Consider the following 22,634-nt stretch of genomic DNA (forward strand, 5'->3'; position numbering starts at 1 on the left):
TTGGTCATTTTGAAAGTACAAAAAGGGTTCGTGTGGCAATCAATTCCTTTTATTTGTTCTTTCTTTTGTCTTTGTCACTTATGTAGAAATAGAAAACAAATTATAGCTACCCTATAGCTCTCACAAGTCAGAATAATTTAGTTTCAATAGACTTGGTGATACTGTTTAAACCTGGAAAGTTAATAAACATGGATTTGTAGAATTAAAAATATTGAACTACTGGAGTGCTACCAATTCACAAAATTAAAGTTTTATAACCCAAAGTCGAAGACTGTATTCTACAGTTTAAATATTTCATACCTGACATTTTCCAACTTGACAATGTGAAGTCTGATTTTTATTTTTCAATCCAGTATGAGTTTGGGAGTTTAATTCAAAATCAAGATAAAACCATTTCTGAGACTACCTTCTCTTTCTGTTGTTCTCTTCTTACTATGCACGTTTTTTTCCACCCACCCCCAACTTTGGGAAACAAACTTTTCTAGCTAATGGTGCTGTACATATACTGGAGAATGTTCTGCTTAGGAATTAACCAGTATACGTGTATTGCTAAGGGATGAAAACCTTATAAATTGGAGTTTCTAATGTCTAGATTTACATAGAAATTATATTCAAAGAAAATGATTTCTAATTTTTTCAATACTGTGACCTACTACAGAAGCTTCCCAGAGGTGACCATCTGCAGGCAGAGACAGCAGCTGAAAAGCTGGGTCACATGGTTCTGTGAGGTCTTCCCTCAAGAACCTCCAGGTACAGACAGGAACTTGCCATGCCCGGGAGGTACTTCTTTTAGCTGGGTGGCCAGATTAAGTGATGAGGTGGTAGGGTTCCTTGCTACTCAAACTCAGCAGCCAGACCAATAATTAGTTCCTTTGCAAGGCCTCTGGAATTTATTAGAGGCATTTGTACATCACAAAAGGACTTCTACACAGAGAAATAAATGATCTGAAAAGGCCATCAGGGTTCACATAGAAAGGCAATGTAACACTTAAAAGGGGTTTCTCACGGAGGTGTTCTTGCTCTTTGAGAGTGTCTGATAGAAGTGTGTTTTTTGCCTGTAAGGAAATTGGGGAAATCAATGCAGCTTAATGTTCAAGTTGGACATGTGGACAGAAATGAAGATCTCCACGTAAATACTGGTACCGTTCAGTGAGGGCCCTAGCTGTGACCAAGGAACCTTCATGTTTATTAAGCTGTGTATAAAATGAAGGGCAGGCCTGCCTCTGAGGACACTGGGAAATAAGTTTCAACAGATCTTTGACATTCTATCAGCTCTTCCCATTCTCACATCTGACCTAGAACACGGATGGGAAGGGTCCTCTAACATTCAGTCTCATCAGTGGGAAAAACATTAAACCCAAGTCCTCTCTTAAGCCCCTTTTAGCAAATTTAAAACTTTGGGGGGACTTTCTTGACCATAGTTTAATTAAGACTGACAGAACACTAACTCTGAGTCAGCAAGGATCTTCTTAGACCCATTTTGTTGTCAAATTCACTTTCTGAGTAAATGGAAAGACTAACACATATCATTTCTTAGATAATGTTTCAATATCTTGCATTGAATAAAACTTTTTTTAATCAAGTTACAATGGTAGCACAGAACTCCACAAGGGGCCGGGGTTGCAGATGGCTGCATTACTCTAAATGTTCAAGCTTGACTGACCCATTTCATCAGTACTGTCAGAGCCTTGCACTGATACATGTTGACAACATTTAATCTTAAAAAATTGAAAGAAATGAATTAATATGCAAATTTCATCAGCTTTGTAATAAAAATGTCCTTGAAAAAAAACAGTGAACATGACCCCTGAGGAATTGTGTGAATTATCCCAGCTCAATTCTTTAAGTTAGTCAGAGGTACGCCGGTCCGTAAGGAAATCAGTGCAGATTTGACTTGGAAATAATTATGATGAAGAACAAAACACAAGCAGGTTGAATAAATGTAACAACTTGGGAAAAAGTCTTAGTCCTGTTTGTTATTCACTTTGAATTAACAGGATTAGGTTTGGTTTTTGAAAATAAAGGAACACTACTGTGTAATTTTAACACCTAAGCAATGTGAAAACAATATTTCCTTAACTATCAATTTTAGTGCATACTAAAAAATCACATTTAACAAAATCAAAGTCTTTTTAGGGGATACAAGAGAGTGTAGCTTTGCTTTTTGGCAAAAGATGGGATTGTAAGAAACTCTTATATTTAAACCATGGTTTATATAGGATTTCTGAATTGATCATTTTGACAGAAACATGTGTTCAACCCACTTGTAGTACAAACAAGATTAACTGATTTTAGCTGATATTGAAGTGACCGGTTATTTCATTGAATTTATCCAATTGATGGGATTGTGTGAACAAAGTCTCTAGATGTGAGTGTGATTTATAATGACCCCCACATGGGCAAGTAGAGGCCCAGTGCTGAATCATAAGCTCAGTTCAGGAAAGCAGCCATCTAGGTGGGCATGCGACGCTGCCTCTCTGCCCATGGTCTGGACACAACCGTAGGGAGCGGTAATTGGCATCGGCCATAACAAGTGAATATTTCTATGTGAAAGTTTAAGGTTTTTAATATTCCCAAAGGAGATACAAATGTTAATAAAGGAGCCTCAACCATCAAACAAAACAACACCAAACCAAAACATTGATATCTGTAACCGCTTACCAGAGGTCAAAATGAATGAATGAATGGTTTGAGGCCAGATATCATTTTCTGTCCCCAAGTAAATTCTCATTATTTTTATTTTACCCATGTTTACAAACAACAAAAACAACAAAACCCTCATAACACAGACACCAGTATGGTAATTACCAGGGGGAAATCTCACTAATTTAAATAGATGTATAAATATTAGGGAAAGACACATGGTTTTCACTTCAACCCTTTGCATCTTTGTGCCACAGGCTGGAACTGTTTCCTCTGTCACCTCAGCACAATGAATCACCCTAAGCCTGGGGTCTAAGAGCTTTACCATTGGTTTGGTCTCTACCCTAGGCACTGTTGATTTTGTCAAGGTGGTCTACACAGATTAAATTCAAGCTGTTTTTAAGATATCTGTATACTTTCAATGCTGGTTTAAAAAAATAAAAATCACACCAAAAACAAACAAACAAACAAACAAACAAAAAAAACCCTGACTGTCTCACCTAAAGACACCAACCCGGAAAAGTCCACACAGTCTTCCAGAGGCTCTTAAGTTCTGTAACTTTCCTGATTTTATATATCCTTGGAAGACCAAAGCACTATAATACAGACTTTACCCAACCAAATTAATCTCCTCTGTAAGCTTTTGTGTTTCTCTACAAAAGGCTTTTAAGTTTCTCCTTTCTTTCTTAATCTACCATCAGTAAAATCCCACTTTTATAGTGCCCTTTGCACCTGCTTGCATAAAATGAATAACCCAACAGTTTAATTATGCACTATTCTGTCGTTTGGGAAGTGATATAAAGTTGCAGACAGAAAAAAGAATAAAACCCTCTTTTGGTATCCAAAATTAATATATGTCAAGCTCGGGGTAAATCTTAATCTTTTCGAAACATTTTTTCTAAAATAGATGTGCTTTTATCATCTGGCACATCAAGACCCGTTGGAGGGAAGGAATGAAAAAAAAAAAAGGCGCTTGGTTAACATGCTGCAGAACAGCACTGTCTTTTGCACCTCACTTCAGGCTATTCTTGAAAGATCTGAACAGTTGTATAATAATGAAAAATGGGCAATGCTTGTGCGGCACTGCCGGCGCTCACACACCTCCGCCCACGCATTCATCATTCTGCAGGTATTGTCAGTGAAAGTTTAATTGCATAAACACTCTGTAACTGTCCTGTCATATTTCTTGTCAGTCTAGATTCCCTCTCCGGGCTCACTATCTCACAAAACTATAATTGAATTGCTACCAAATCACAAGAGTCCCCCCCTCCCAAATGAAATCTTTATGAATAGAATTTGTTTCCTATCAGCAGATTTGACAAATTGTGCCAGAGGAAGGGCCCTGGTGATAATTTTTGAGTTTATTCTCAATCTAGCTATTTGCTGAATGCCCTTATCTATTTTAGAAAAATTTAAAAGACTCGGTGGGGGGTGGGGTGGGGGGAAGCATCCAACAGCCCTGAGGGGGCTCTATGGCAATAACTCTGAAGCCAATGGAAAAAAAAGGAGGATCATCTTCGCCTTACTGTGAAACAGTACCGTTGGTAAATGAAAGACATACAAATTAATTCAGAATTAAACCGGGAATCTGTCAAAGCTAAGATTTCACCAAACTAGGTCAATTCTTAGTTATGAGGTATTAAGTACCCAATTTAGTCAAGTGCGTATTCCATTAAACTTTCACTTTGTTTCTCTTCGCACCAAACCTTTCGGTGATCATTACTCATGTATAAGGTCTGAGCAGTCAGATTCTTTGACAGATTTTTAGGACCGTGAACAAATGAAAATTAATCAAAGGCCTGACATGCAATTTACTAAATATGTGATCATGAAATTTTAATGCATTTACAACATGGTCAAAGTATTAATAGTTTCCCTGAAACAAGTACAACAGAATCTAGCTGATGTGGAATAAGGCTTATCTTTTGTTTCGTCTTTGTTTCATTTTATGCTCTGATAAACCGTGTCCCCAATGCCCCACCCCCGTTTCACAACATGAACTCCCAGCAAAGGCCCGAATACCAGCCGTTCTATTAAAATTCTATTGGTGGTATGGGCATGAAATATGGCTTCTGGCGAATAACTCTTAAATGGGACTCGGCTTCACCCAGATTGACAACTGTCTGATTGTTTATGTTTTTAAAATGTGCTTATCAAAACCATGTAGGATTGATGGGTGTTTGTAGATGAAGTTATGTTTTTGCAACAGACTTAATTTAGGACTAAGGTTAAGGCTTAGGATAAATGAGTGCATTAGATGATTAAAGAACATTTGTCTTGTGGGACATTTGAGTCATTTATTTATGACACTTAAAAACAAGCCAGGAAAGAAAGCACCATGAGTTTAAAGAATCAGTTTTATACAAATGTTAAACTAAAACTAATGACTTTTTTAATGGAACTCCAAGACATGCCGGTTTACTAAATATCCAGAGGCAGAATCAAATGTGCCGTGAAGTAAACATGATGAAAAAATATTGAAATCTTAAAAAATCACTCAGTGCTCTGTATATGTGTGTATATATACCCAAGATGTACCTTTGTCCTAAAAATTTTTTTAATTGCAAATGCTCTTTTATTTGCAGATCTAGGTCTTCTGCCTCGCTTTAAATGCTCTCTTTTATTTTTACATAGTAAAATAAGATTTTTTGGTGGTATAGGAATTTGGACTATTGTACTGCATTGTGCTAGGTATGACAAAATACCCTGTCAGGGGCGACTAGGTGGCTCAGGGGATTGGTAATGGGATACATAGAGCCTTTCACCCATAGGTCATTGGCTTGAATTTTGTCCAGGTTGGAAGTGACTAAAAGTCATTAACATTTCATGACTACTTGGTGGCCTATGTGAAATGAGTTTCTTAATTTATTTATTTAGGTCCATATATAGTACCTATGGCCAGAGCTTTTGGCAGTCTCTCTTGCTTTTATAGAAGCATTCCACCAAATCTACCAACCCTTTCTCTGTTTAAAAAGGAGATGGCGGGACACAGAAGAGTAGACTTTTAATTCTTTATGATGTCACCAGTTTTACCATTGCTGTTACTGGCGTTTTTATTTGAAGAGGACATCCCCTGAAAAGTGAGGGGCATTAACCAGCAGATTGAGATTTTACCAAAAGTACATGATATACTTATTAAAGCATAAAGAGGAACAGCTTTGAACCTTAGGGAATTTACATCTAACTATTTTATTATCAATAGCATATGTAATTTTCAAAATTCTTCAGATTTTATTACCAACTGATAAAAAAGTACAAGTGGACAGATATATCATCAGTCCTAATGATGTGAAAGTGTGAGATTTGCATGGTTTCTGGAGTATTAACCATTAGCTCCTGGATGAAGACTGACCACGAGGTACCCTTTTCTAGAAATTTCCTTAGTTCCAAGTTATCGTTTCTCCCTTCTCTAATAATTCTTCTCCAGGTCTACTCACTTACTTCTGAATTAAAGAAATGGCCTTTTGAACTATTTCCTTTGCTCCCCATATATTCAACACATCCTGCACATTCTTGCAAAATAAATGGTAAAGTATTACATTCAGTGATAAGGAATCGGCACATGGTCAGGAAGACCATACTAATAGAGCTGCTTAGGAAGGATGGAGAGTGCCCCCAGCTGCTGGTCTTAAGTAGAAGTTAGATAGCTATTTTAGATGGGTATCGAGAAGCAGCTTGGTGGAATACTTACAAGTGGAAACTCTGGTGCCAGGTTGTTTGGGTTCAACCTAGGCTCTCCACCTGTATGACTTTTCTAAGTTTTAAAAAATTATTCCTTTTTTCAGTCCCTACCTACATCTGTAAAATGGGAAAAATAATGGTACCTTCTTCATAGTATTTTCTGAGAAGCAAATGAGGCAATGCATATAATGGGCTTAGTAGAGAGCCTGACCCTTTGCAGCCATGTGAGATAGTAGTAGCTATGCTTTATATGGGATTCAGGAGTTCACAGGTAGTTGTATAATATGGCACTGCCCGAGGGAGAATCCTTCCAAAGTCAAATTTTGTTTTTGTATTCATAAGTGATAACATAATGTTTACCTTGGGTCACAGCTCTGTTTAGTGACTTATACTAAGAACCTATCACACCAATCTCAGATGCTTTTCTCTGGCAGTCCAGATCCTCCAAGACCTGGCTCCACACACCTTTACTTCCATGAGGAAGATACTGCTCCTTCCCGCCTCCTGAATGCTACTTGCTCTGGGTCTTGGATGATTGGCTCTGAGCAGCACTATCATTCTTTTTTGTCTGGTTGTTGATTGTGTATAAACCTTCTGATAATGATCAGTTTTCTAAGGACAGGTGTCACAGCTTCTGCTTTTTGTGTTCTCTGGAAATTCCCAGCAAAGTGCTCAAAACAAAACAAATCCTAGGGCCACTGTCTACTTTGGTGGGGGTTTAGCCTGTTACCATCTCTAATTTTGATTCAGAGTCATTTTGAGAAATTAATTACCTAAAACATGCCTATTCTTTTGTTGGAGCACAAAGGTAAAACATAATAAAAAACTATCTTTTAATATTATCATGAATGCTACCGGAATATTTGCAACACGTAGTGCCTTGAGTACATAAAACTTTGAAAGAATCAGTCCAGTTTTCCAAAGCTAGCATTGCCTGAACTTCAGTTAGTAAAATCTACCCAGGATTAGTGAAAGGGAGGCAGTTTGGGCCACCTCCCATTCAGAGCTCTCCTACAGAGCCAGAAAGATCAATAGTCAGAGGAAGTAATATTCCTGAGAACCTTTCATGCAGCAGGCATTTTTAAGGCTAATTAAACAAAGAAACATATCTGAAGCCTCCCTGATAATGTACCTCTAAGTCCCTGACAGTCATAGTTCAAGTATGTCTGAGTATGTCAAGGCAGCTTGCTCCTAAAGAAATTATGTTCCTGGGTTGTTAATTTTGGGGTTGTAGCTTCAAACTTGAGATTGTCTGGCAAGGATGCTAACAACAGACTTGTAATATAATCTTGCCGTACTCATACACCAGAGTGCGCTGATGGTCATCATCATACTGCTGCATTGTATTGATGTTTTGTCCCCCTTACATGATGGTCAGCTTCTGGGAGTTAGGAGCGTCATCTCAGTTTCCTCAGCACTTCGTGTAACGTCTGACACATAAATGATATACTCGTACTCAACAATTTACTTAGTAGTCCAGACAATCACTTTTATCAAGTGGGCCTGGATTTTGAATGAGGATTTACTTTGGTTAACAACATCCAGAGAAAAGATACAAATTCTTCCCTCTCCCAAGCTAGTTTGTCAATGAACAGAAATTGGGTGACATTCCCCATGAGTCCCAAGAAACCATGGATGTGTTTCATGAGCAGATGCCTCCAGGAGGATATGACACCTCCTGACAGACCCATTGCTTTTCTTGCTCTTTCTTCATCTCATGCCTGCCTTTGGGGACCAGTTCTGAAAGGAAGAGCCCAGGGAAGATGCAGAGAGTTGGGTCCAGCTATGGCCAAGGCAGAGCAGAGACCAAATGAACAGAGACAATTTTGGCCATGCTGCCGGCTGAAGAAGCATGCACCTAATGGGAACTGAGAGACTCGGGGGTAAATTCCGCCTATAGACTCAGATGCTACTCTTCAGTATGGTACAAAGAGTTTCAGTGTAGGAATGAAGGCAGATGAATGGATTAGATAGAGAATTTCAGTCCCAAGTGAGAGACTATATTTTTAAAAAGATGTTTTAGCCCAATGAAATATGTGCATATGGAGTTGGTCAGATTTCTCTCTGGATTTGAGAAGCTCCTTGGAGAAAATTCCTCTGGTTTGATTCCTACGAGGGTCCTATCTCCTTTCTCCTTCTAGTTCCTAGGCTTCACACTTGTTCTATCCATAATTTTGTATTCTTTAATCTTGGCTGATAAACTAACCTGTGTTGGGGGCAAGTCACTTAGAACTTCCATCCCTTCTCCCTCCTCTGTAAAATAAGGATAACACAGTGACCTGCCTTGGAGGGACAGGGTGTGAATTAACTCATGTGATTAGTGCTTTCTGTGTTCTGCATACACCAAACTATATATGAATGCCAATCATTATCACAGAGGCCTGAGTACATTTTGCTTCTAAAGCCAAACTGGGGAATAACTGCTTGGCCAAGAGCTGACAACTGAAGTTGCAAACTTTATACAGAAGCAATATTTCCAGTATTTTCCCCAAGCAATCATGAGTAAATTGCCCACTAGGGGTGGAAATGGTTTCCAGCCAGTTCTGCCTCTTCTGATCTGTGCACCCTGCAAAGCTCAGTCAATGCCAGGTAACCAATCCTTTGTAACTCTGCTGTTTAGTGCAGAAGAAGAATTCAGAACGGTATAATTTGGACAGGGATGAAATTTCTGTGAAGTGGCATGTATTAAAAGCAAATAACTTCTGCTTTGCTCAAGGCAAGAATTACAGAAATAGGATCTACAATATTTAATTATCCAATGACAAAAACAGCCACATTTTTTATTTATTTTTTAATGGAAAAGAAGAAGCTATCCATTGACAATTTGTCTTGGGTTTCATTTTAGGAACTCTGGAAATGTACCCTTATCACCATAGGTAAAGGAAAGTCAAAATTATGACCTGGAAAGTCATAAAAAACAACTGTTAAAAATAATGGGTCTAAAAAAATTGGTTTTCTAAACCTTCCATAGAAGGTTTAAGGAAAAAAGGGTACATATAACCTGAGTGACCCTATTGTGTATTCTGATAAGAGGCACATGCTTCTATTACTGGACAAACCATTTGCTACCCTGGAAATGCCACTATATTAATTTATACAAAAGTGCATTTTTTAGTCACAACCACTGTGTTCTAATTTTGGAAGAAAAAGTTTCAGAATATCATGCAGAACTATGCTGAGATCCAACATCTTCTCTGGGAACAAAAGGGAGGCTGCCCTTCTGTAGCTATGTGAGTCACCAACATGGATTTTCACGGGACAGGGTGACAGGTCCCAAAGGATGCCTTTGTGTTGCAGCTGTGCATTCTGGGAGCTGACCTGGGAGGGCAGAGCTCAACTACTGGGCCAGCAGAGTCTGGTGGGAAGAAGAGATTTTACCTTGCCTTTCTTTTTTTTTTTTTTTTAGCTCCCTCAGGCAAGATGCCGGAGGTACAAGGTTGCTTCGAAAATGTTCTTATTGTACACAGACAAGCACACAAAAAACACTGAGCACATACATGAAAAGATGGTGAGTGTGCCTACGCCTTGCAGACCAGAAGAGAGTGCGGGAAAATATTTATTTCCTCCTGCAGCAGTTCCGGGTGACCTTGTTTAACTTAGCTGGGGATAAAGATGACATTTAAGAATAGCCTACTTTCTGCACTAAAAAATCGTACTGTATCAAGGTAGCTCTTTTTGAGGCCAAAGAAGCATTTTGAATTTGCCAAGCAGTCCCTGTAATAATAGTACTGGCTTATTTTTTGGAGCATAGATGTCATCTTCATTTAGGAGTGATAAAAGATAATTTCTACTTCATTTCAAACTAACAATGACATAGCTAAAGAAAAAACTAATATTTACATGTTTTGGGTAAGAACTAAATGTATGACTAATTGATCTCTTTGGGTTATGAAAATATTAATTTTTGCTAGGCTGATTTCTGACCATTAGACATGGCACATCCATGAGAACAAGGGTGTTAACAGGAGGCAGGCCAGTTTCGGGAAATGGTAAACTTACCTGGATCTTTGCTATAGCTATGGCAGAGAGGCATTTTCTATTCAATCCATGAGAGATAGCCAAGGTTCATTATCTGATGGATTTCTCTTTGCTTATATTATATGAATATGGAAAAGAATTCAATGTGTGTTTACAGTTTGATAAACATTCAACATAAATTATACATTTTAATTTCCTTTATTTGTTGGGGATTATGGAAAGCAGGAATTTCATTGCCTAAAAAATGCCATTCAGATTGAAGAATCACCAGTTTTCTAAAAAGTTACATTAATTTTAAGAACAAAATTCATTTCTATCTCAAGTGAGTCACTATGGTTGGTAATCAGAGTATTAAAAAGACAAAAGTAGAGGACAGCTCATCCTAGTGACCATCCAGTTTGTATTTTACACTCCCACTGGATCCAGCATTGTCATCAAGAATAAATCAAGTGCTAATAAACCTCCTATCATTTGACAACTTGAAAGTTGTAGTTTCCACACTATTTATATCTAAAAGAACTTGGCCTGATCTTTTAGCATTAGCATGCAGAGCAGTCTCCATGATATTATTTTACCATATAATGACTCCAAAAATCTCACCGAGATTAATGGTGATAACATAATTCCAGAAAGTTGCCACTCTATATGTAGAAATATATTGGCAATAAAAACCAGTCACTGTGTGCCTTTCCCCAGTAGGGGATCTCTCACTTTTCTTTGATTTTTAAAGGCTTCAGATCAATAACTGGAGTGACATTATTAACAGCTCCCTCAACACCTTGGCCAGCACTAATATTAAATCCATTACACCTTCTGTTTGACATTTGCAGTACAGCAGAAAGTGCTGTAGATACAGTCACATTGTCTGGGGACTGGGGTTGGATGTGGGGTTAGTGAGATGGTTTCCCTTGCCTGACTTCTAAATTCAGTTCATTGACAGGAAACTTGAACCAAAAATAAAAAAAGAACCCCACACCCCAACAACCCTATATTAGATGGTAAGTAGTTCAGCCATAAAAGTACAAGTGTATCTTATATCTAGTAAGTTTTTGAAACAAAATATTGATCTGATCACCAGATAATTTTTTACATTCATTTGTTCCTCTAATTATATCACTTGTGAAAATTGTCTAATGATTTTAGAAGAATTGAGTTCCTGTAGATTCAAGAGCCGAACAAATTTACCATGGCACAAAGACATATATAGAAAATGGATTATCTCCATTCAGACAAGTCCTCAGCTGCCTCAATATTGCCAGTCTTTGAAATATCCGGGACATAAAGTGGGAGTAATAGCATAAAGGTCATACTGCTGCTATGATGATCTTCACCCCTCCCCCAACCATGGAAGGCTAGGTCTGCCTGAAACTTTAGACAAAACACAATAACCTCTATTTTTAGGCAACAAATGGTTAACATGCTGCTCTAGTTATTCTTCACCAAAAGTACTGTCTCATACATTTTGCTAAATTGTCTAAATCCTGGTGTGGTATTGATTTCTCCCTCTGTGAGCTCTCTCCCATTCAATAAGCTGCAAGAACCTCTTGTCCTGGCTGAATTCCCTGCAAAGCAGGTCCCAAGTATGTTATACCTGACAGTGGTCCTACAGCTGGGAGCTGGTTGTTAGCTAGTGGGAAACAAACCACTGGAGACAGGAAGGAAATTTTATGTTAAAGTGAGAAACATGATGGGGAAAGTTGCCTGTGAAGTTAAGTGGAAAAGCAGGCTACCAGAAGCATGTATGTTATAATCTTATTTAACCAAACAAACAAACCCCACCACATAATTGTGTGTGTATAAATACAAATTGCCCTGGCTGGTTTAGCTCAGTGGATTGAGCGTCGGCCTGCGAGCTAAGTGTCGCTGGTTCGATCTTCCAGTCAGGGTACATCAGAGAAGGAAAACTCTGACTCCAAAAAACCTCCGCTGCCTTGCGGCATACCTCTTCAGGGAAAGGCTAAGGGAGTAAACCCTGACAGAAAATCCGGAGCCGGAGTCCCTAAGGCGGTTTGATGTTGTGGTCAACACCGGCAACTCCTGCGGCGCACCTGAACCCAAGCTGTATCGACTCCGTCTTTCCCTTGGACCCTTCAGCTGCGAAGAGAGGGGGGGTCTGCTGCATGGGCAACAGCAGACCCTCCATATTACCCTGCCCAGGCTCTGTAGCTTCAGCGTCATCGCAAGATGTCGATTCAACACGGGAGGAGACAGATACCATGTCACTCCCGAGTCGGACTGCACAGCCATTCTCGGCGGTGCAGATGGACTCTTAAGAAGCTACACCATCGTCTCTCGAGACGGACGGCTGCCGACGACGATAAATACAAATCTAGAAGGATAGACGCATAGTATATAGACATGAACAGTGATTGTTTTGGGGTAATGTTATGTTGGTTGGTTTTGTTTTCGGCATTCTATGAATTTTTTACAATAAGCACAAATTAATTCCACAACTGGGGGGAAATCACTATGTTTTAGTAAGAAGGAGGAAGGAGTAAGACATAACAATTTCATGACCTAACTTAAGGAATATTACTCTTTGTTTTCAAAATAGGGAGACTTTAAAGTTCCTCCAGGATTTCTTAGAAGAGCTGCTTTTCTGTTTATCAAGCATTTAAAAGATGCTGCATTGGATTTTATTAGGAGGATAGCACTCATAATCCTAAGATTACAGAATCATTAGGCATAATGAGAAGATTCACAGAGGTCTACAAAAAGAAATCAAACCATCCAGACATCGCATTCCAGAGGCTCCATGCTGCTCATGGCCAGAGGCCTGCAGGACGGGAAAGGGTTTGGCTCAACCCCTAAACAGGCACCTACGGCTTCATAGCTTTCTAAATATGCAACTTATTTATTTTTCTTACATCTGCCTTAAAAAGTTCCTAAAAGAAATATCATATTACTAAACTATTAATAAATGTGCATACATAGAGAATATCTATTTGGCGTTGTTGTCCAGTCAACAGCTTTCTTTTTTCTCGCATTATCTTGAGACCAATTCAAGACAAGACAATCAAACAACTGGCAGTTCAAAGAAATGGAATTCCTATCATGGCACAGTATCTTGCCTCTTAGGCTGGTTTAGTCACTTATTTCCTTTTATTATAATGCCAAATGTTATTTAGATTTCAGTCGTTTAGTAATGCTACACTGAACACATCAAGGCTTCTGAAAAATTTCATACCTACTAGTCCCTTCATTTGCATAACTGATATCCTTTCCCAAGCAAATTATACTACTATTTAAAAAAAGAATCTGTGTTTTATCAGAGTTTAAAAGATGATGATGCAACGAACAACAGTCTTCAAAAATGTTCCTTCATGTTATTAGGAATTAGGAAATCTTGTTAAAATTCTGTCAGCTTTTAAGAAACATAAGCAGCTTTGGGACGTAGTGCCTGACATGAACTTTTAAAGTCATTCCCTTGGGGCAATGATCTGCATTAGTGAAGATATTTAGTTCAAGGTAGCACCCTCACCTGCTTCTCAGTATTTGAGCAGTCAATCTAATCACTTTTTCAAGCCAACGATTGAAAATAACCCACACTACAGACTTTTAAAAAAGCAAAGTAAGTTTAACATTCTCTAATGATGGGAGAGACACTCTCCATCAAGGAAGAGAAACGCTTCTCAGGCACCTGTCGCTAAGGACCCCAGGCTGTTAAGGAACAAAGAAAGCAGAGTTTTCAATTGTGTGCACTAGTCAGCTTGGCTCCAGGAAAGCTGGGGAAAGAAATCCAAGTAAAATTTGAATCACACTTCAATGTTCAATTACAGAGCAACTTTAAAGGAGATAAGTTATTCTAAAATCCAGAATTGAAAGATTCTCAGTGAGAGAGTTCTCATAGTGCACCTAGAGTTGTTTCATGCCTACTGGTGCTTCAGAGAAGCCGTGGGGTCCAACACAGTTCCTATATTCAGCCTTGAACCAGTTTGATTTAGACTCTGGCTTAGGATATCCTAACAGAACTGGTTTACAGGCTATGGATTTTTTTCCCCTCCCAATCAAAGTCTCTTCTAAGTAACAAGTTACCCTTAACGTGCTGGTAGAGACATCAAGCTCAATATGAATCAGCAGGGAAACTGGCTGCTCAGAAGACTTAATTCAACCTTAGGTGGCACTGACAGAAGTGTAGTGGCCTACACTGGTAAAGGTGACTGTCCCTCTACTTTGTACTAGTCAGGATACATCTCGAGGGCTGCACTCAATTCTTAAAACTGTATTATTAGAGAGTCACCAGCAAACGGAAGCCCAGCCAGGGAAGGGTGATGAGGGTGGTGAGAGTCTTGGGAACATACCATTGAATAATGGTTGTGGAATTAGGGCTGTCTGAGCTGGGAAGGCAGGCAGAAGGACAGGAGCATTGGGTGTTATCTGACTTCATATATTTCAGAGGCTATGATGGGGAGGAAGGAGTAAATCTGAAACGTGACCTTGGATCAGAGGGGAGAAATGACAGAAAAGTAGATTTGGCTCTGTATTGGGGATATTTTTCTACTCGAACTGCTCACCAATGGAGTGGAAAGCCTTGGAGCTTCCCATTGGGAGGAAGTTCCAGCAGAGAGCGAAGGTTATCTGTCGGGGTTGCTATAAAGGGTTGGCTACATAGGTTGGAGGTCAGATTATTGGATTGTTGAAATTATACTTAACTTGAGGGTTTGTGATTCAGGGAAACAACATCCGGTCTCCCAACATTTTAGTTCATGCAAAAGTCTGTAAACTTGAATTCTTACACACTGAGTGTTTGAGTCACGAGCAACCCAGTTTCCCTAATCCAACTCCACCATAAAAGAACAGAAAACTGTTTTCATGTGCTGCTTCTCCAATATACCCAGATATGACTGAAAAAGCATTTCCAGGGATCTCACTGACACATCTATTCAGTAATGTCAGCAATGGTATAAGAATACATGACCCACCACCTTGCCCGAACAAGATCTTCCTTTTCAAATGGTAAAGAGTAGTCTTGAATATTCTCTTTTCTTGGGCACGGAGCTAACCGGAGAAGGATGCTCAACAATGATACAGATAATGCCCTACAAGCTACAGCTAACTTAAATGAGGAAACATGGATTGATTCTAGACGGAATTAAATTACTTCCAGAAAGCGAAAATATGTTTTTTGCCTTCTGTGTGAGCAAACACACTGTGGTTATTTCTAAGCAGGTCAAAGTAAAGTATTTTTTAGAAGTATGTAGAGTTATTTTGCTAGTAATCTTTTGGTAGGCAGTTTTTTCCATTTTTATTTCTATAAAATGCTTCTGTGTTGTGTATCTGTCTGAAAACAACATGTCACATAAAGTGCAAACATCTTTAGAGTGCAAAAATAATTTTCTAAGTAAGCAAATAAAACTTTGCACTTCAAATCAGGCCTTGATTCATTAAAAATCTTAAACTTCTCATGAGAAAAATTAACATTTAAACCAGTGCTGCTTGGCCAGGCACTCCACCACACAAGAATATGAAATATCTCCTCTAAAAAAGTACAAAAAGGACAAAACCACAAATGTGGAACTTCAATTAATTTAAAGCCCCAATCAGCAAAGAATAAATCCTTCGCAGATCTAATTACCAGCGCTCTCGGAAGACCCAGGCCGACCAGCCAATCTTCCCCGTGTTTGAACAGCTTGATGAACTAGGGGACTGATGGATATCAAGTCATTTTGTTTAATTTATAAATGGATTTTCCCCTAATACTTAAATTATCATCAGTACAACACAATGAAAATGGGAACATTCTGAATGCAAAGTCTATAAGCGTCCTGGAAGGAATCCCAATGAGGAATGTCACCTCTGTTCATTCCTCTGTACAATTGATCTAATTAAATACTGAGGGTAGAAAGGCAGTTTAAAATGTAGCCATTTCTGTTTTCTTTTTAGCCTTAATTTATCTGTTCACATCTTTCAAGTACCTTCTGATACTTAAAAAAGAAAGGAATCGAGATTTCTGCCAGTCCGTAATACTTTTAATTCCCCGCAAGCTAATATTAGAAAAGTCTCTGCCATAGGTTTTGCTGCAGAATAAATAAATGCAATACATTTAGCCATGGAACAATAAAAGGAAGAGGGCTTTCCAAATCTGAACCTTTTCTGTCCAGTAATTTGACAGAGAAATTAAAGGAACTAGCGCCTTCTATATCTATTGTTCAACTGAAATTAGATCTCTGGATTATACTTATTAAAATGTCTCCTTATTTTCAAATCTCTCCCTTATTTAATTACTGCTTGGGACAGAAAGCTGCATGGAATTGTTAAATACCATTAAACCTATTTATAGTCTCCTCACACTGGCAACTTGTGTGCAATCATTGGCAAAGGTCCTGCCCACCGACCCACACGTTGGGATTGCAATTCCCACCTGGCTCGGGGGTCTCTGACTGGGAGGAGGAAGATGCTGAGCTGGCTCCGTCCTCAGTGGTACCCTGCGAGAGGAGACCCCGCCCAGGTGGGAGCTTCATGCCCAGCTGCTCTGCCATCTCCACGTGGTCCCCGGGGTGGACATAGTCAAAGACGCTGCTGCCTGTCAGCTCCACCTACAGGGGGAAGAGAAAGAGTGGGAAAGAAAGGTGTCACAGGCCTTCATTTCCATATTCAGCACTTCCATGGTTCAGATTCTGAGCAGAAAAGGAAATACACAAGGAAATACGCACAGCCCCCAGAAACAATCCTGGTTCTAAGTCTTTATCCTCACTCAACTGCTTAAGGATTCTTGAAATTGAAAGAGAAAGATTTTTTTTTTTTCTCATGTATTTATCTAGCAATGGTTTAGGACAGTTTTTTTCTCATACACTGTTGTTTGCATAAAGCCAACACATTCTGTGAAATGTGGATGCGTCGGCCTGGAGCTCAGCTCCTTTATCCACGCATCATCAAATGCTTTCATGTTTGGTGTCAACTGGATGATTGACTGAATCCTACAGTTTTCTCATTGACAAGTTTGGGCTTTGTATAGAAATAGCCAGAGATAGCAGATGAGTATTTTCCTTAAAGCACACAGGTTTCCAAGATGCCTATTTATATGTACCAGCTTATTTTTATGTAAATTTAAATGGAAGAAGTGCTGCTTGCAAATATATGCAAAGGCATAATGTTTTCATTAAATATTACTCATTAGCTCTGTAATCATATGGAGAATTTTCCATGCAAAAGAGGTCAGCTGGGGTCTGAAGCAGCCATTTTGTTTTTCTGCTGGTATCAGCTTGTTTTGCCTTCAATCTAATAAAATGCATGGCACACATCTCCTTGAGGGCTTTAAAAATGTTTTCTTTTATATATTCTTTGTATTTGGCTGACTCTAAAGGTAGAGAATGAATATGAAATACCAGAGGGGGGTCAGCCTGAAGTGGACCTAGTTCAGTGGTGTATCTGGCTTGACCTGTGGCTGGGTGCTGCGCTAAGGGGGCAGAAGTTGCTGATAAGGACTGGCCTTACCTCTGTACTCTTCTGATGCTATAAATCTTCCCTTCAAGAGTAGCAATAATGCTCCTAAAATAGTGTACTTGGGTTATAGGTACTATGACGGAAAGATGTATCAGCAAGGGAACAGGGTTATAGGTACTATGACGGAGAGATGTATCAGCAAGGGAACAAGTAAAAGCTCTTTCCCAGGTCACTAATGCATTTCCCAGTTCTCTGGTGTTTTTAATGGTCTCCGGCCAGTGATGATGTACCACAGAAATGGCCAGAAGTTCAGGTTCCCATAATGTTCTCGGTGGATATTTACCTAAAACCCCAGCCTACATATCTGCCTTTCCTGTGAAATTTGCATCATCCCTCCAAATTCCACCAGAATGCCTGCATTCTTTTTCCCATCAAGAAGGCAGGCTGTCACAGGGAACCTAATACCCAGAGAGCAATCAGTATCCCCAAGTCCCAATAAAATGATCATATCTACTCCCAGATGCCATTTGATTAAAATCTTAACAGGCTACACATCTTCAACATCTATCAATTAGCAGAGGGATAGCCAGAAGAATGGGAGGCTAAATTCAGTTTGGTTAATAGCTATTCCTGAAAAAGGCTCGCATAACTTTTACCGAAAATGAGGTACTTTCTCTCTGCTATTAAATTACTCTCCTACTGTATTACCCTACTACTGACTCTATCATTTTACAATAACTATTTCCTTCATTTGATATTGTTACAGAGCATAAATCAGAATTCATAAGTGATCAGTTCTTACCCTCTGGGAGGGAGGGATTACATGGAAATAATCCCTTTAATGTGCGCCTTGCCTCTAAGCATTTCACACAGCAGTAAATGGGTAAGCTGACTTTAAGCAATTAGGAAATGAAATGAAACTAATAAAATGTGTGTTTTAATATTTCTTGATGGTTATTTTGTTTGGGGATTAGTGAATATGAGGGAGGCTCTCTCATTTTGCATGGATTCCAAGTGTACCGCTTTAATAAACATTTCTGTCACTTTTCTCAAACTCCAAGTCTTTCTTTAATGCTGAATTGTAGCTTTTGGCACAGACCACAGATTGTGATAAAATGAAAACACGGGTGGGATGTACAATAGACTTTTAGGGGTCCTGGTTATTGAATATTTGTGTAAGCCCATCTTATGAAGAGGAGTAGTAGGTCATTATCTCTACAGCCTGCTTTGCTTGGATGGGCAGGCATTTCCTTTCCACAAAATAATGTCCCGAGTATAGCACACCTAGAGCAAGACTGAGTTACAATGTGCCATATCACACTATGGCACAGTGAGAAATTTCTCCTCCAATGATCTCATAGGATCCTAAGGCCAAGAAACTCCAAAGCCTAATATTGGATGGAAATGTTGACACTGAGAATTTGACAATATCACACTCTTTATGTATGTATTGTAGTCAAGGTCACACAGTGTATGGAAAAGCACAAAATACTCAGAGTCGTAACTTGACTTGGAAATCAGAATCTTTTATTTTCTGCTATGTGACCTCAGGCAACCCATTTAACTTTTCTGGGCTTCAAGTTCCTGTTGTGGGAGGGGGAGGTATTGCTGCTCTGCAGGATTCTGGAGGAGGGAGGCATACTACATGGATGGCATCCCAGGGACAGTCACTCCATGGGAATGGTGCAAGGCAACAGTCTGACAGCTGGGATGAAACCTAAACTTGCTTTACCTGCCTCAAAGCCTAATTCTGAGAATTCTGTGAAATCATGAACAGGAAATCACTTTATTAGGAATAAGCAGTACAGAAATGCTGGCTGTTGTTGCTGCTGTTTGGTGGATAAGAATGGATGACACACAGACATATATATTCCTGTTTAACTTTTGTGAATTAGGGTTTGTGTGGTCACATTGGGACAACACTTTAGTCAGTAGGGGTGCAGCAGAGGTGATATGTGCTTAGAACCTCAACTACAACAATAACAATGTTAGCAGCTACCTACCACTATGTACCAGAGCATTGCCCAATCAACTCCACAAATGACACACCTGGAGGGTGAACTCAGCTGACACCAGGGTCACACTAGTGACTCCTGCAATATGGGATCATTCCCTGAACATCTCTCCACTATAGTCAGGTCTCACAGCCAGTCATCATGAAGGACAATTCCATCTACTGAGATGTCAAAAGCAATCAACTATCAACTATAACAGGAGAGCACACACAATGCACACAAGTAACACATCTGGAACACCCAGCTTGGGTGATTAGGGAGACTATGTACCCAGGCCCCACAGGCCACCAACCACATAATGCCACTCTGCTAAAACTGAGAGACATGGCAGATCTGCCTAATATATTAAAAAAAAAAACTTACAGGGGGGCAACCAAAATGAGGGGACAGAAAAAAAAAGTCCCAAATGCAAAAACAGAGCAAAACTCCAGAAAAAGAACTAAACAAAATGGAGACAAGTAATCTACCAGATACAGAGTTCAAAACACTGATTATAAGGATACTCAGTGAACTTAGGGTAAGAACAGATTAACTCAGTGAGAACTTCAATAAAGAGAAAACATAAAAAAGAACCAGTCAGAAATGAAGACTATCATAAGTGAAATGAAGAATACATTAGATGGAATCAATGGCAAATTCAATGAAGCAGGTGATCAAATAAGCGACTTGGAAGACAAGGTAGTGGAAAACACCCACTTGGAACAGCAAAAAGAAAAAAAGAGTTTAAGTAAAATTAGGAAAGTTTAAGGGAGCTCTGGGACAACATTCAAATCATAGGGTACCAGAAATAGAAGAGAAAGAACAAGGGATTTGAAATGTATTTGAAGAAACGATGATTGAAAACTTCCTTAAACTGGTGAAGTAAATAAACATACATGTCTAGGAAGCACAGAGTCCCAAACAAGATGAATCCAAAGAGGTCCATACCAAGACAAGTCATAATCAAAAGGCCAAAGGTTAAAGACAGAGAGATAATATTAAAAGCAGCCAGAAAAAGCAGTTACCTGTTAGGGAGCTCTCATAAGACTGTGAGCTGATTTCTCAACAGAAAGCTTTCAGTTTAGAAGGGACTGGCACAAAATATTCAAAGTGATAGAAAGCAAGAACATAAAACTAAGATTACTCTCCCCTGCTAGGCTATCATTTAGAATGGAAGGAAAGATAAAGAGCTTCCCAGACAAGAGGAAACTGAAGGAGCTCATTACCACCAAGCTAGTATTAAAAGAAGTATTAAAGGAAATTCTTTAAGAAATAGATTAATATATGAATAATAAAATGGCAATAACTACATACTTATGTCTAATTATTTAAAATGTAAATGGATTATAAGCTCCAATCAAAACATATAGGGTGGCTGAATGGATAGAACCACAATCCCTACTTACACTGTTCACAACAGACCCACTTGAGATAGAAAGAAACACAAATCCCATTTTTAGCCCAGCAAAATCTCAGACATTGCTTGTACTGATATTTTATTAGATATATCTCCCCAGGCAAGGGAAACAAAAGAAAAAATAAATGGGACTACATCAAACTAAAAAGTTTTTGCACAGAAAAAGAAGTCATCAACAAAATGAAAAGACAACCCACAGGATTGGAGAACACATTCACTGATACATCTGATAAGGGGTTAACATCCAAAATTTATAATGAACTTACAAACTCAACACCAAAAAACAACCCAATTAAAAAATGGGCAAAGGACCTGAATAGACACTTCTCCAAAGAGGAGATACAGATGGCCAATATACATATGAAAAGATGCTCAGTGTCACTAATCATCAGAGAAATGCAAATTAAAACCATAATGAGATATCATTTCTCACCTGTCAGAATGTCTATAATCAATAAATCAAAACAACAACTGCTGACGAAGATCTAGAGAAAGGAGAACCCTTTTGCACTGTTGGTGGGAATGCAGATTGGTGCAGCCACTGTGGAAAGCAGTATGGAGATACCTCAAAAAATTAAAAGTGGATCTACCTTTTGACCCACAGATCCCACTACTGTGAATATATCTGAAAGAATTCAAAACACTAATTCAGAAGAACATAAGTACCATTATGTTCACTGCAGTGTTATTTACAATTGCTGAGTTATGGAAGCAGCCCAAGTGTCCATCATCAGATGAGTGGATAAAACAACTATGGGACATTTACACAATAGAATACTACTTGGCCATAAAAGAGAAGAGAACATTGTGCTAAGTGAAATAAGCCAGTCAGAGAAAGAAAAATACCACATGATTTCACTTACGTGGAATCTAATGAACAAACCAAATTAACAAACAAAATAGGGACAAACTCATAGAGAGCAAGGATGACAGCTAAGGGGTGTGTGGAGTATACAGGTGGAGGAAATGAGCAAAAAGGGAAAGGATTCATGGACATGGACAACAGTAATGGTATTGTGAGGGGCAGAGGGTATAAGGAGACTATATGATAATCAAAAAATACAATAAAAATTTTAAAAAAGAAAAGAAAAGAAAGACACACAGACTGAAAGTAAAGGGATAGAAAAAGAGAGTTCATGCAAATGGAAACAATAAAAGCTAGGTGGTAAAACTTATATCAGACAAAATAGACTTTAAAACAAAGGTATAATGAGACAAAGAAGGACATTACATAATGATAAAGGGCTCAATTCAATATGAGTATATAACCCTTATAAACATTCACACATCCAATGTAGGAGCACCTAAGTATTTAAAGCAAATATTGATGGACATGGAAGAAGAAACTGACAGTAATAAAGTAGTAAAAGTAAGGGACTTTAACAACTACTGTCATCGTTAGATAGCTCATCCAGACAGAAAACCAACCAACAAACAATTGCCTTAAATGACACATTAGAGCAGGTGGATTTAAAATGGGTTAACAGTAAGATTGAGAAATAAATCATAAGATACCTAAAGACAAGTGAAAACACAAT

At 38.8% G+C, this 22,634-nt stretch overlaps 1 protein-coding gene across 2 annotated transcripts in view; it reads right to left on the reverse strand.

Moving 5' to 3' along the window:
- NPAS3 (neuronal PAS domain protein 3) overlaps positions 1–22,634 on the reverse strand; it is an 893,587-nt gene that overhangs the window by 105,098 nt on the left and 765,855 nt on the right. For both annotated transcript variants that reach the window (XM_090271856.1, XM_090271857.1), the window contains one exon: positions 16,664–16,838. In XM_090271856.1, the coding sequence (XP_090127982.1) occupies positions 16,664–16,838 (175 nt within the window). The remainder of the gene's footprint in view (positions 1–16,663; positions 16,839–22,634) is intronic.

This window comes from Furipterus horrens, unplaced genomic scaffold, assembly GCF_987537825.1.
Source record: "Furipterus horrens unplaced genomic scaffold, mFurHor1.1.pri manual_scaffold_3, whole genome shotgun sequence".
Classification (NCBI taxonomy): Eukaryota; Metazoa; Chordata; class Mammalia; order Chiroptera; family Furipteridae; genus Furipterus; species Furipterus horrens.